General features: G+C 35.4%; 1 protein-coding gene across 3 annotated transcripts in view; it reads left to right on the top strand.

Annotated features, from left to right (window-relative positions):
• pparg (peroxisome proliferator-activated receptor gamma) overlaps nt 1-11,426 on the top strand; it is a 33,761-nt gene extending 22,335 nt beyond the window's left edge. For all 3 annotated transcript variants that reach the window (XM_060857514.1, XM_060857515.1, XM_060857516.1), the window contains exons 4-7: nt 947-1,085; nt 5,271-5,470; nt 8,611-9,097; nt 10,631-11,426. In XM_060857514.1, coding sequence (XP_060713497.1) covers nt 947-1,085; nt 5,271-5,470; nt 8,611-9,097; nt 10,631-10,878 — 1,074 coding nt within the window. In that variant the 3' untranslated portion in view covers nt 10,879-11,426. The remainder of the gene's footprint in view (nt 1-946; nt 1,086-5,270; nt 5,471-8,610; nt 9,098-10,630) is intronic.
• The last annotated feature ends 4,396 nt before the right edge of the window (nt 11,427-15,822 follow it).

The following is a 15,822-nucleotide window of genomic DNA, read 5'->3' as shown; positions in this document are numbered from 1 at the left end:
TAAAAAAAACTAATTAAGTGAAAAACTTTACTTAAAGAACTGTTTTTTAGGGAAAAAAGGAAAAATAAAAAAATCTAGGTGCGTAAGTGCTCATGACGTTAAACTAATTAATGATTTTATTTACAGTAGCTCACCAGTCTTTTTGGGTAAGAGCTAGTAGCATGGGTAACATCTTGACAATATTTTGTCACTGTAGTGCTCCGTTTTCTGTATTTGTTGATGAAGATCTGTATGGTGTTCCCTAGTACATCCAATATTTAAGAAATTATTTTATATCCCTCTCCTGATTGATATCTTTCACCAAGTGAGCACCATGTCTTCAACGGTAAGATAAAACCAAGAAACTGTGAAGAAAATCCTACAGTAACAGCTGATTTGGGGTTGATCAGAATCATTGAATTGATGACAGTGTAAGATAATTACTTAGTTACAATACACTTACACCAGTGTATTGTAACTTTTCTATTTCTTCCCCCAATAAGTTTCGGATAAGTCTTTCACTGGTTCTGACATGATGTACTTGGGTTTAATTATTTACATCACAAAAACAGCCATTTTAAAAGGGGCAACTAGACTTTTCATTTCCATTGAATATTTCATATGTACTTTTATTTGAGAACAAAAATAAAACTTAACCCACTCAACTTTCCCATTGCTTTAGTTAACCATTATATTATAGTGTTTCAGTGTAGGGTTTGGTCACACCATGTTCATCACTGGGAGAATTTATAAATTACAAACCTTGGTTAACATGGTGTTCTATAGTTTTTGAGGGGACATCAGGGTTATTGATTTGTGTATTGTTACAATATAAAGTTTAAGTCAATATTTTACAAATGTTATTTGAGGATTTAAAAATACATATCATATTTTGTTAACCTTCCAAGTTTATTGTCTGCAAATTTGAGCTCAACAATTTCTTACTAACCCTCACTTGTCTTCTCAGGGGTTCTTTCGCCGCACAATTCGCCTAAAGCTAGTCTACGATCATTGTGACCTGCACTGCCGCATCCATAAGAAAAGTCGCAACAAGTGCCAGTACTGTCGCTTTCAGAAGTGCCTGATGGTGGGAATGTCACACAATGGTGAGATTCGGTTTTACTTTATGTTCTGTTGTAATTAATGCCCCACTGACCAGGTCTTAGCCTTAAATTTCCCAAACCCCCAGACTGTTAAATGTACTGTATATCGTACATTTACAGGCCACAGCTATCTCACTGGTAGTGCTTACTTTGGTGTGGCTGCATTTCCATGTACATTTTTTCTCAATTCAGTGAAGAAAAAATCTGTGATTGGTCAATTGCAATGCCATCAAATGGCATCTGTCTGTGAAAGCTGTTTTTGGTTATGTTCAGTGATTTTACAGAAATCTGAATTTTGAGCTAAATAGTAGTACTTACAAACAAATAAACTACTTATAGAGCACTTATCAGGGTACGTAGTAAGTCAGTGCTGGACATTAAAATAGGAATTAAGCAGTGCAGTGGAATAAAGAAGCATTAAATAAAAATATAAGTACAAACATAATTACAGTGTAGGTTAGTGTAAAAATGTAAATAGAATCAAATAAAAATAAAACAACACTGTAAATGAAAAAAATGAAAGCACAGTGGAATATTTTAGCCAAAACTGATTATATTGCTAAAAATAGTCACTTTGCTTAGTTTCAGCATTAGTGGCATTGCCATTTTGGATAAGAGCTATTCCTTTGCTGGAAGGGACCGCTGCTTCAGAGAAAACTATTTCCGCCCGAGGCACACGTTCAGGGCATGTTGCTGTAGCAGTAAGGCAGCAGCACTTTGGCTCCTCTCATTGCTTCCTCTTTGCGGTTGCCAGCTGCATCGACTGTGGCTTTAATGTCAGAGCGTGCAGAGCGCTTAAACGTGTGCCGCCACATGACTCTGAAACAGACTTTCCTTGACACGTAGCACCCTCATTCACACCCCTGCAACCTCAAAACAAAACAGTACTATTCTAATATCGGTAACTGTTCTGTGAAAGGTGCCATCAGCCGTGCTGTTGTAGCAGGTTTAGCTGACCTTTAAACAACATTATAAGCTAGATGTTCTCTCTTAAAATACTCGCATTGCATTCAGTTAACAAGACAGTTAAAGATAAATGTTAAATGACAATGTTAGAGCCAGATTATATTGCAAATGCTTTGCTTTTACAAAAATTAAACATGAGAACAATAGTAGTAAACACAAGAAAAGCAAACGATATTTCTACCCTCGTTGCACAACAGTTCAAGGTGGTCACATGTATAGGATGTACTGTAAGGACGTCCTGGATCTTGCAAGACACATAATGTTGTCTGCCTGCAGGTTTGGATCTTGGGAATCTGTTATAAAAATATGACAACAAATTCTATAGAATAATAAAAGGATTTGGTATGCAATGTGTAAATAACTGGCAACTAAAGGGGAAAGCTTGAAGTAAATAACATTAAGATCTACCTGCAGAAAAAGTCAATAACAATGGGTTTAAGGACATTGATCAGAAATAACGTTAATAGTCCACCTTGTGCAGCCAAGGCACCAAGACGTTAGAATCAGTTCCATTGTAAGTTGATTAGACTTTTGTTTGTCCAAACACATCCCACAGAAGCTAGATCAGATTGAGATTTGGGGAATATAGAGGTCAAGTCAACATCCTGAACTCTTTGTCATGTTCCTCAAACCTTTCCTGAACAGATTTTGTAGTGTAGCAGTTACAGTAAAGCTACAGTAGCTGTGAAATCAAAGTACCTTTTGAGCCCAAGAACCTGTCGCTGGTTCACTGGTTGTCCTTTCTTGGACCACTTTTGGTAAGTCCTAAACACTGCATACTGGGAACACCACACAAGACCTGTTGTTTGGAGAAGCTACACCATTCTGACCCAGTCACTGACCCAGTCATCTAATCATCAAGACTGATAGATCACTTTCTGTCGAATATATATATCCCACCCAATGAGATAATCAGTCTTATTTTCACTTCACCTGTCAGTGGTGTGAAGTGTTAAGTTAATGTTAAGTTAATGGCTGAATGGTATAGGTACAACTGTTTGATGGATTTTATACAAGAAGAACGCTGACAACTAAAACAGTATAAGTGTAAGTCAGTGTCAGTGTAAACTTGAATAAGGATAAACTAAGTAAAATGTATTCTGTTTTCTTTAATGGATAAAATTGAAAAATGTAATAAATCTTGGTAGGTTTAGACTTATGAGGTGTTCTATTTTCACCTTTCTTACATGTATTAACTCACCATGCAGAAAACGTTACTATGGCGTATGTATAAAATGCTACTGACTAACCAGATTCAAGAATACCACATTAAACAACTGACTATCCTCTGTTTTGTTATATTAAGGGTAAAACACTAAAGATTAGTTGAAATTTAAAAATATATCAAAGTAATTTAATAAATCTATCCCGCATTGCTGTTAGAGCAGTCGCCGCTCTTCACAGAAGGCTTTCCTCTAGAGTTTGGAGAGTGGCTGTGGGGGATTTGTGCTCATTCAGACACAGGAGGTCAGACACTGATGTCAGGTGAGGAGGCTTGGGGAGTTAGTTTTACGGTTCATCCCAAATGCGTTCAGTGGGGATGAGGTCAGGGATTTGTGCTCGACACTCCAGTTCTTCAACTCCAACCTTGACAAACCTTGAGCTTGCTTTATGCACAGGAGCATTGTCATGCTGGTTGGGCCTCCTAGTTCCTACTGCATACAGAGTTTTGTGCTTTCAACTTTGTGGCAGCAGTTTGGGGAAGAACCACATATAGGTGTGAAGGTCATTCATATAGCCACATAGTGCTGCTGTCAGCCATTTCAACTCTTTCTGTGCAGGATGTGTTACAAGAGTGAAGAATGCAGGTGTTGCTCACTGAGTGACAAGGTTATCTGAGTTTATCCTTATCAGCACCAATGGCTCTCGTTGGCTGCCTTTGTTTTCCCTCGGCTCACATCGCGTGCTCGCCCTCCCTCTATCCCGCATTTTACGTGGGTTGGGTAAAATCTCATCAGACTTTTCTTTTTCTTTATCAATGATTGATGAAGGCACAGCAGTAAACACGCTGGGTCACTGTTGTTGGCTCACTGCCGCCTTGTTGTACAGTCTGAGTGATATAAGGAGGCGTGTGCACGTTTACAAAAGGTGTGATGCCCGTGCTGGCTCTCTTATTAATCACAAGTGTTTTGCAACAAGTCAGGGCACATGGAGAAAAAAAGTCGGCATCAGCTTCCATTAAAAAAAAGTTAGATAAGTTTAAACCACTGGTTTGTTGGCTTAAAAGCACAGAGGGCTCGACGCTTCACACGTCATCTTTTCAACCACTTTCTACCCCCAAGACAAATACTTATGTGTGGGAGAGAACCCAAATTACAGGTTTAGAAGATTTGCATGGGGCATCTGTGTTTGTACATGTAATGAAATTTTAATGCAAAGACTAACAGCCTTTTAAAAGAAGATTTTTCATCATTTTTTTGACAGATCAATATTGGAAACTACTCAAACAATAATTTTAGTAATAATTATTATGTATTATTATTATTAAGTACAAGTAATGGTTTCAAAAATTAGTAGCAGCACCCGTGAAATGTTCCTAAATGTCAGTCCAAATTGAGGAAATCAGTTGATTTAATCATCAGCCATGAATAAAATCAGTGTTATCAACATCACACTCGCTTGAGTAAAATGAATGCGTGACTTAAAATCACGGCTGTCTTTTTCGGCTCTTGCCTTTGAACCAACACCCAGTCTTAGAATTCTGAGCACTGAGCAAGGACAAAGCACAGATTAGTCAGCTATTGCATCGGCACAAGCAGTCAATTTAGAGGCAGTATAATGTCAGGGTACCTGATACTGAGTCATCAGATGATACTATGCCGTTGCATGCTTTCCACTTTATGAAATCATCAATGAGAATCAACCTTGCGTGATTTTCTTAGCTTAATCCATGAGAGTGCTAACACTGATTTTTTATGTGATCCTATATAATAATTTCTAATGGTCTTGGCCTAAACTAAAATGCATTTTCAAGAGGGATACCGTATTGAAAAGTGGAATTTTAAAAGGAATTTTAAGTAGATGCAGGAAAGATACTCCTCAAATAGGTCACACTGACATTAACCAACTTTGTCCACGCACTACTAAACAAACTCCCTATTTCTTTTTATACATCCCACCCACTGATCCCTGGAGTGGCCATGTTGTAAGTTGACCATGTTGGATTTGGGATTTTCAGAAGAGTTTATTTGAACATTTTTGGCCTGTTTGTCTTTTTCCCAGCCATTCGCTTTGGCCGCATGCCCCAGGCAGAGAAGGAGAAGCTCTTGGCTGAGGTTTCCTCCGATCTGGAGCACATGCACCCGGAGGCGGCTGACTTAAGGTCCCTGGCCAAGCATCTTTACGAGAGCTATCTGAAGAACTTCCCCCTGACCAAAGCCAAGGCCAGGGCCATCCTCTCAGGGAAAACCAGTGACAACGCTGTGAGTTTGCTTTTTATCTACAGTGTAGTATAGAAAAAAACTGCATTGCAGTTCAGCTGGAAAAAAAAAATCTTGTGTGACTTGAGTGACCAGTCAATCACGCCTATTCAAACTGACGGTGGCTGCCTACACGGTTTGACCTGCATGTTAACTTTGTTTGTTTTACATCAACAATTAAATAGTAATAGTATAATTCACATTAAACAAACCAATGTAGAAGGGAATAAAGAAACCACAAGGCAGAATATTTGGTTATCCGAGCCATTTATCCACTAACAGAAGTGATAACAAGTTAAATTCCAGTTTCAGGTTTCAGATAACAGATGTGTCAGTGGTTATGTACACTACTTATCTGAACTTATCATAGACGCCAGTCTAGAACAGCATGTTTTTGCAGCTTTAAGGAAGAAATTCAGGTTTTTAGTACATGTTGGCCAGATCACCAAATATTTTGCCACTTTTGAAAACATCCATGATGTTCTAGACTGATATTAAGATAAGTAGTGTAAAAAAAAACTGACATACCTGTGTATCTGTAATCTGAAGATCAGATTGTACTCCTGAGTTAACATGTTTGTAGGCGAGTAAATTACAAGGCTTCCTGAATTTGTTGGCTAGATACCTTATAATTTACGAAGGCAGCAGCACACTATAATTTCATAAGCCAGTTTTTTTTATATATGTCAGGTTTATGGGCTATGAACGTAAGAAGTCAGAACACTTTATTGTGATAGGTACAGACTGTTTCCCACAGACATTAAACAGTAAATCCAACAACAATAACAGTAAATAGAGACAATAGGACATGGACATGTTCAGACAGAACATTAAATATCAATCAGACATTATGTTCAGTAACCAGCAGCATACAGAGACTGAATAAAGTGGAAGTGGACGTCAGTTAAAGTGCACAGTATAATTATATGAAAGCACATGCTAGTATGAACTGAAAAAATAAATAAAGAAGGAACAACAGATAAAAGTTTTCATTTGTTATTGCACATTTTTACAGTATGTATTTATCATAGTGTTTGCTATTATATAAAAAAGAAAAATCCTTTGGTTCGTTTGTGCAATCAGTATATTTTCACTTAAACCAAATATAATTTCTATCCTCTGTATTAATTTTTTTTCCTTTTTGGGTGACAAAGTTTAATAATAGTTAACTCTTTAAATATTTTTTCTACATTAAAATAATTCTTTATTAAACTAAATTCTTAGTTTTTTATTTATTTCTTTTCCTTTCTTATTTTTTTTTAACATTGATAAGTCTGTGAAAAGGTTAATACAGAGATTTTCGAATACAAATTTTCTAACAAAGCATCAAAAAAGATTTTTATTCAGTCACTGCAATCATAATTATTGTTGTTCATGATGAATATTAACCAATATTAAGCAGAAACATAAATAATAGTACATAAAAGTGTAGATTCAAGAGTAACAATGTAAAAAACATAGATATTCTTGGAGTAATTATGCTGTAGTTTGAGTCTTATTTAGAAGTTCCTATGTATTTTTATGAGACTAGACATACATTTAAAATGTTTTATTCAGAAATTCTTACTTTAAACATACGGTGTAGCCACTAGCAGGAGATATCAGCAAGGCTGTTGGACACTTGTTTTGACTGGCATGGACTGCGATATGAACCGAATGATACTAAACACAGTTGTGTCGAGAATGTGGAAATGTTTATGAAGGCCACAGGATACTAAAGCTCTAAACCTGTACAGCTCTTGTTTCTTGTTGCAGGACTAAAACATGTTCTTACCAAAACAGCAGACTTGGCTTAGTCTGGCAGGTTTTTTTCCCTCAAATAAAATATTGCTTGTACTTTCACTGCCACTATCATAAGCCCATAAACTATTTTAAACCAATTCTTAATTCACTTTTACTAGTGTTATATAAAATATACAAACATGTCCACTCCTGCAAGCGCTCACACAGCACGCTCGACCCAGAGGTGATTAACTTAAGGAGAAATATGTCACCTTGGGATTTCAGACAATCAGAATATTTTTTTTTTTGCTTATACAAGAGTAAACACCTCGGGGATGATTTGTCTAGAATCCCAGACACCATTTTAACAACTAATCCCTACCATGAATGCGAATGTCTGCTGTAGTTCAGGTTAGAAACCTTGCCTCATTTCGTATGCGACAGCACAGCGAGGACAAAAGGACAGCAGAATGCTGCTTATTCTGAAGAGAAGTGAGGTCTGCTGTGCAATAGTAAAAACAATAAAGCGGTGACGAGGATAAGATTCTGTCGTTACTCTATTGTGTGTGATCATCCTGGCTTTTACAAAACTCTGCAGATAAGTTCAGCTCTAACATAAAGTGAAAGTCATAGACGCTATAGATGTGTCAGTATACATCTGGTTTATAGACTTTGATATCTGTTTATTCTGCAGGAGGCTCAGCTTTATCAGTGTTATCAATAACGATGGCTATAATAATAGCACATATTAGATATTAGATAGACTGCACATCGTTTTGCCTTTGTCAAGCATTTATTTATAATGGTCATGAGAAACAATTTCTGTTAATACAGCAAAGAAAAATAATCATACAATTAGAAATTTAACAATATTCATGATTTTTTTAATGTCTGGTCTCTAAAATACCCTTTTTTTTTGTTAGAACTTTGGCACCCTGTTGTCTTAGTATTCCTAGTTTTTATCACAAACAACTCTCCAATATAGGAAATAGCAAAAACTAAATTCTGTTAAATAAGTAAACAGCAATGTGATGGCATACAGTTAAGTGTGAAATAAGTCATAAATGTTAAACTATAATAAAATATATTGTTCATGGACTCCATTACAGAGTTGGTCATGGTGTTCAGTGTATGTCAGTTTGATCTATGATGTAAATGGCAGTTCACTAAAGATTGGACTTACTGTATGGATAATACTAAATCCTAAATTTACTAAATACTGAATGGTTTCTTGTGTTTCTGTGTTATCCACATAATCCACATAAAACTAATATTGGCATTATTTCTGAAACCCATTAAATACTGAAACTTAGTTCCTTTTAGCCCACAGCTCATGTGTTATTCAGATAATACCTCATCACACAAGTGACATTTTATGCTCGTAAGCTCGTAAGCTTAAAGATGTTTCTTTTGCCCCGCAGCCGTTCGTTATCCATGATATGAAGTCTCTGCTAGAGGGTGAGCAGTTCATAAACTGTCGTCAGATCCCTCGGCAGGACCATCACAGACGTCTGAGCGTGAGCTCGGTTCAGTCAGATCTGCAGCGCGAGGTGGAGCTTCGATTCTTCCACAGCTGCCAGTCGCGCTCGGCCGAGGCAGTCAGCGAGGTCACAGAGTTTGCCAAGAGCATCCCGGGCTTCCTGAACCTCGACCTCAATGACCAGGTGACACTGCTCAAGTATGCCGTCATTGAGGTTCTCATTATCATGATGGCACCGCTCATGAACAAGGATGGCACGCTTATCTCCTACGGCCAGATCTTTATGACCCGCGAATTCCTCAAGAGCCTGCGCAAGCCATTCGGCGAGATGATGGAGCCCAAGTTTGAGTTCTCGGTCAAGTTTAACATGCTGGAGCTCGATGACACCGACATGGCGCTTTTCTTGGCTGTCATTATTCTAAGTGGAGGTAAGGCACAAGGGCAGGAAGCAAATCTATTCAAATCCGAGGGGAGGATTACAGTCGTGCTGAGCCAAGCTGCATTATGTAAATGAAAAGCCTCAGCGACGTCTTTTGGGTTTCCATTGATTTAATAGTTAAAACGGATTGAATGATCCTGCTTCACAACAACAAGCGATAAAGAGTTTCACTTTCTTCACTCACATTAAATAAACCGTGAAATGTCAACTAGCACTTTATGGAGCATTACTTAATAGGTGTACTTGCTCAATATCACATGACAATTCAGTCAAGACGTATGAGAGAGTTTGGTTTGGGTTGTAAATAAACATTGTCATACTGCTGATTATTTATTACTACAGCCGTGTGACCAGCACCAAGCATGAAATCACAAGAATGACAAGCAAACGATGACAAATGCATATGACAAATGTCTTTGTACTTCTGATTAGAGCTTAGCTTGGCTGCTCCTGCACAACAACTAAATTAACTTGTTTTACAGCCCATCTGACATTCACGTTTGCTTATAATGTAGGATAAGAGTTCTGACATTTTTTGTCAATAGTAGTCATTTATCTTCAGTAGTACTCTAGAATTCTCTAAAAACCTGGCTTGATGTTTTCGAAATTGTCTTTCTGTTGAAAAAGCATTATAGGTTTTACATGTGCCAAGTAGAAATGGCAAGGTTTGATCTGAGGTGATAGCAGGAGTAAAAAATGTAGCTAGCTCACTAACTTCATTAAAAATTTAAAGTAAAACACATATATTTAAGTAAAGCTTTACAAGAAGATTACAGAAACATACCAACCCTTAATTACGATAGTTGTCAGTTAATGATTGTCGGCTAATGTAACATTATATAGCCAGCATGTAGGAAAACCAACTTAAAGCTAGTTTGCCATAATATCCAGTCATCGGGAATCCTTTCTTTCCTTGATTGTGTGTTGAAATCACAACCTGCTGAAATTTCTCATGCTTCTCTGCATTTCTGAGGTAAACTAAGCACACACTGCTACGTATCCCAGAAATCTGTTCTTCTCTTCTTTTATTTGTAGGCAGTTTTAATCCTTGAGGATTATTTAGATACAACAATTTTACACAACCAGCATTTTACCTCAAACAGTTTCTCTTGTCAACTCCCACGTATGTATGACTCATAGCATGTTCATATTATACCAAACCCAGCTGGCACTCGCATGGATTAGCATTTGATTTGAACTCATATTGAACCTGAATATACAGCTTTCTATTTGGTTGATTCTGCATATTGTTTATCATTACTGTTGCTTCTCATCTCTATATGAACAACATGTCCTACAGAGTTATCTCAGAGATTTATTGGTCACTGTTTTGTGGCCATTTAATAACATCTTACCCTTGAACTTTGATTTTTTTGGATTCACACGTGTGAAAAATTAACCTCGAGGACAAAATTAAATCACTCACATGTCATTAATATATGACCTGTATGGAGTAGGAAGGTTCTGACATTTGAATATTTAACAGTCTTGTAACCTAACCACTTTGTGTTGACTCATATAGATCGTCCAGGCCTGCTGAATGTGAAACCCATTGAAGATCTACAGGAGAACGTTCTCCACTCATTGGAGCTCCATCTTAAAATGAACCACCCGGACTCGCTCCATCTTTTCGCCAAAGTCCTGCAGAAGATGACTGACCTGAGGCAGATTGTTTCTGACCATGTTCACTTTATTCAGTTGCTCAAAGAGTCCGAGGCCAACATGTGTTTACATCCACTGCTGCAGGAGATCATGAAGGACCTGTACTAGTGTATTGATTGGTTTATGTTAGCTGAACACTTGGTGGTTTCTCATGGTTTGTTTGACTGCTGAGGGTTTTTTTATTATTATTATTTTTTATTTTTTTTTGCTTGAAACAGACAGAGGAAGATGTGTTTATCTGTTTAGCAGTATGAGGATGTTAGACAGAAAAGGTCACTTCTTCAACAAGTGAAATGCTAGAATGGGAAAGCAAATATATTCTAGGTTTTATTGGGTTTATTGGGATGCACACACATAGTTGGAGAAAGCTGCCTTTGAACCTGGATTGGAAATCTTTTTTTTTTCCCAAGAGTGCACCTTCATTTATATTGTTTGCTATGGAGAGTTTTAAGAGTTAGTAATAAAAAATGTAATATGTAATAAACCAGAATGGTATAAAAATTTTAAATTCTTTGCTGACATGAACAGTGAAAAAAAGTAATATTATCTGTGAAAGTTTTGTACATTGTTCTCACTGGGAAATTCTATGTGAAAGCTTTATAATTTTTGATTCTATAATGCCTTTTGTAAATACAATAAAGAGATTTTTAATGCCAGGCCTTGTCATGGATGTTTTGAATTGAAAAAAAGGTTGATGAAATGCTTGAAATTGTAAATAAATATTTTCACATAACATCTGTCTCGACTCTGACCCTGATTGACACTTGTGCAAGATATAGCATGTTCTACTAAGTCCACCTTCTTGTTTTGCATTTTTTAAATGGCTTCCTTCTGATCGTTGGACTGGCAGACTCATATACACGCAAAGCCATTTCCCAGGCATTACGTCAGTCGTTTATTGTGCGTGCCTCTCTCTCTCTCTCTCTCTCTCTCTCTCTCTCTCTGTACACACCCTGTAGTGATTGCAAAATCTGACCTCCGCCGCTCCCCACAGCAGCTTCACATCTGCCACTTAATCATCAAATTACAGCTGACAGGCAGAAGACTGAAATATTTTTGTATGTCATTTTGTTTCACCGATTTCTAAACTCAGTTGATATATTGGGTAATGCAGAGTGACTGTAAAAACTAATGGATAATTCACAATGTTAGAAAAGGTCGTGTGCTTCTATACTGTAGCTTGCCGTTGGAATGCATGCATGTTTAGGATCAAGCAACCCACATTCCACACAAGGCGGTTGAATCAGTAACACCAGACAGTGTCATAAAGTAAAATATACAATCTACCAACCATTTTATTATGAACACCTTTACACCTGCTTATTTATCCCATCAGCCAATCATGTTGCAAAAGCTCATTGTATTAAATATTATGAACAAGAGCATCAGCTAATGTTCACATGTTCACATCAAACATCAGAATGGGGAAATGTTCTGTGTAAACCATGCCATGAAGTATTTCAGAAACTGCCGATCTCCTGGGATCTTCACACACACCAGTCTCTAGACACAAAATATTGTGAAAAACAAAAAACTTCCAGATGGAAAATGGCTATACTTGTTTGAACTGATAGAAAGTCTAGAGTTGAAGCTACAAAGGACACAGGTTCACAAAAACTGAATATTTGAGATTGGAAATACATCACCTGGTCTTTAATCAACCTTGGTTTCAGTGAGCCTGTGCCCATTGTGAAGGCCATAACATATGTATGATGATTTGAGTTGTGATCTTTAACCTGTCTCACTGAATGAGAGTGAGACAGGTTAAAGATCTATTTTGTTTTTATAAAACTTTGAAAAAAAAAACTTTTGAAAGATGTTTCTATTTGTATTCATTATGATTAGAAAGAAGGTGGAGCTCGTGATCAAGGTTACTAGTCCCTCTGAACTATCATTGTGGGCTGGGATGCAAAAGAAGACATTTAAGTCTCAGGACTCAGCTCTGTTCTCGGATTGGACTCTTCATTGAAATCACTTTAGATACAAGCATGAGCCAAATATCAAATCCAACAAACAATAATAGAACTGTAAAGTAAATAACAAAGGTCTGTAACAAATTAGAGCTTGTATAACAATGAGGTTATTTCATAAACTCATAAGCTTGTTGAGTGAGAAGCCTATTCTCCACAGGCTTGAGTACAAGCACACAGCAAACACATGGAGCTGCAGAATGTTCTGGAGCGATCCCGGCCATGCTGTTTTGATGATGATGATTAAATGTGTTTTTTGTGTTGTGTCAGCATATCCTTACTTTGTTACTGCCGAGTCTCCAATGACCGAGTCCTGCCAAGATCCTTCACAGATGCTGCCAAATCATTTCGAAAAAATACATTTCCCTGCTTTAAGAGTCCTCAAAGGAAACATGGCCAAAGACAGCATTTAGTTTAGGAAACAATACTCTTGTGCTGTTTGTGGTCTCTGAAAAAAAACACAATGCTCCAGGTTTAAATGCTATATACTGTATAAATCTGAGAGTGTGCGTGTGTATGTGTGTGTGAAGTAATAATAATAATAATAATAATAATAATAATAATAATAATAATAATAATAACAATAATAACAATAATTATTATTATTATTATTATTATTATTATTATTATTATTACTACTACTACTATTATTATTATTAAAATCTTCAAGCAGCGTTCAGTAATTCTAAGCAATATGATATGTTGTAAAGCCATAATAATTCATTTAAAATATATAATAAATATGATTCATTCTTAGCTTACAATTATTTTAATAAATGTATGAAAAAAAATGAAAGCACAAAAAATTTAACAAATTAATACAAAAATAAATCAACTATAAATCCTAAATCATTTTTAAAATAAATGCTTCAAATTGAACATTCCCTATTTTGTCATTTTAAATTTATAATATGCAATTATACAATATTTTACACAATAGAATTGTGTGTCTTGTTCATTTTTATTACTTTAGTAAAATAAATATTTTTGGCTATAAACATTTTTCCATATTTATTTTATTTTTCAATGTGTTTTTCCGTCTTCGACACACACAACTAATTAAGGTTTCAATTTTAATAGTGTGCTGTTGTCTCAGGTTGTGTGACTCACACTTACAGATATTCACTCCAGACGCTTCAGACGCATTTGGTTACAGTTTATGATAGAATTTTGTCAGTAACATCCTGTTTCTCTTGAATCTGTAATGTATAGCACTATAATTATTATTAAATAATTCAGAGTTACATAAATAAATTTACAATCAACCAATTAGGCAATCTTAAATTAAAGAGTATTATAGCTAATTATTAAAGAGAGGAAAAGGTCTTTAACTATTGTAACATATAATATTGTATATTTAGTAAAAATAATTATAAATAAATAGATAGATAGATAGATAGATAGATAGATAGATAGATAGATAGATAGATAGATAGATAGATAGATAGATAGATAAAAAATATCTTCTATACTAATCTTTAGATTTACAGTTGTTAATTGTTAATCTTTTTTTTCCAGAAATGTTTAAATACAAAATAAAACAATTTTGAATAAAATCTTCTGCACAATTTAACACAGATTTTTAGTAAAGCCATTACAAGGGGGGGTCAACTTCTTCCTGTACTTACACTGTATGACTTATATATGACAGAAATTTTGTGATCTGAACTTACCGGAAGCCTGCGCATTGCTCTAGAATTCAAATGCACTTCAGAATAAATCTAATGCAGAAACTCACTAGATCATCTAGGATCTGGAAGTACCAACTTCTGCACTTATTCTTTCCACAGCTGACTACATTTAACCACACAGTGGTTTCACACTAAACTAATCATGTTTCTAAAGATAACCACAATGGAAAAAAATGCTATTTAACAAATGTTGATTATGCAGTCCTTAGACATGATCATCAGAAATGCTTAAGAGGTTTTCAGTGGTGTTAATTGTTATTCAGTGGTGGTACACCAGAATTTCAGACACTTATTGAAAAAAAATTATGTGTTTGAAACCTTTGCCTTGTGTTTTTGCCTAAGATCCTTGTGTATATGCATATACATGAATGGATATGGATGAACCCAGCACTTAAACTGCGGATCATATCAAAGTCACAGAGAGAAAATGTTCTTCTGAACCTCTTTTTCATCATTAATGTGTAAAGAGGCACCATGTAAAGTGTGTGTGTGTGTGTGTGTGTGTGTGTGTTTTTAATTATTTCTAGCTCGAGGATTTCTTGCTTCATCCAAATCTGTCTTCTTTACATGTTTCTCAGAAATGCACACTTTCACTACAGCGTTTTGCCTTTTTATCTTTAACTGTGTGTCCTCTCAGCTCAGTTATTATACACACATTCAGTGTCACGGTTTTGCACTCACCCAGTTTTGCACGAATGATGGATTTTGTAGGCGGTTTTTGTGCATGGTCATGTTTCTGTTGTGGATTTTTGTGTGTTGTATTTCTGTTTTTGGGTCATATACACAATACAAACATAAAGTTGTGGAAACATTTTAATTAATTTAAAAGTCATTTTACTTTTATTCTGTTATATGTTATTTATCTTCTGAAGCTTTTCATATTTAATCTATATATATACATATATATATATATATATATATATATATATATATATATATATATATATATATATATATATGTATATATATATATATACATATATATATACATATATATATGTATATATATATATATATATATATATATATATATATATATATATGTATATATATATGTATATATATATATATACATATATATATATATAGTCCCTATATATAATTATTATCATGCTTGATGCCCAATATGCCCCGAGGTGCCTTACAAATGCTGGCAACAACCGATTGGTATATAATACCCCCTACTGGCTGATGAAAAACTTTTACAGCTGTAATATAAAAAATGCACTGTTTATACAATATAATCTATATGAGCATTTCATGTATATAGTGTCCCTTTATATGCATTAACGTGAAACTGATAAAAAATCCCACTATCATCCAAAGCATATAAAATAAAATTTAAGTTTAAAAAGAATTAACAGTTCAGTATTTTGTTACTATATATTTAG

The sequence above is a fragment of the Tachysurus vachellii genome, chromosome 22, assembly GCF_030014155.1.
Source record: "Tachysurus vachellii isolate PV-2020 chromosome 22, HZAU_Pvac_v1, whole genome shotgun sequence".
Lineage (NCBI taxonomy): Eukaryota > Metazoa > Chordata > Actinopteri > Siluriformes > Bagridae > Tachysurus > Tachysurus vachellii.
The sequence above is the reverse complement of the archived record's forward strand: the minus strand, read 5'-3'. Positions and strand labels throughout refer to the sequence as shown.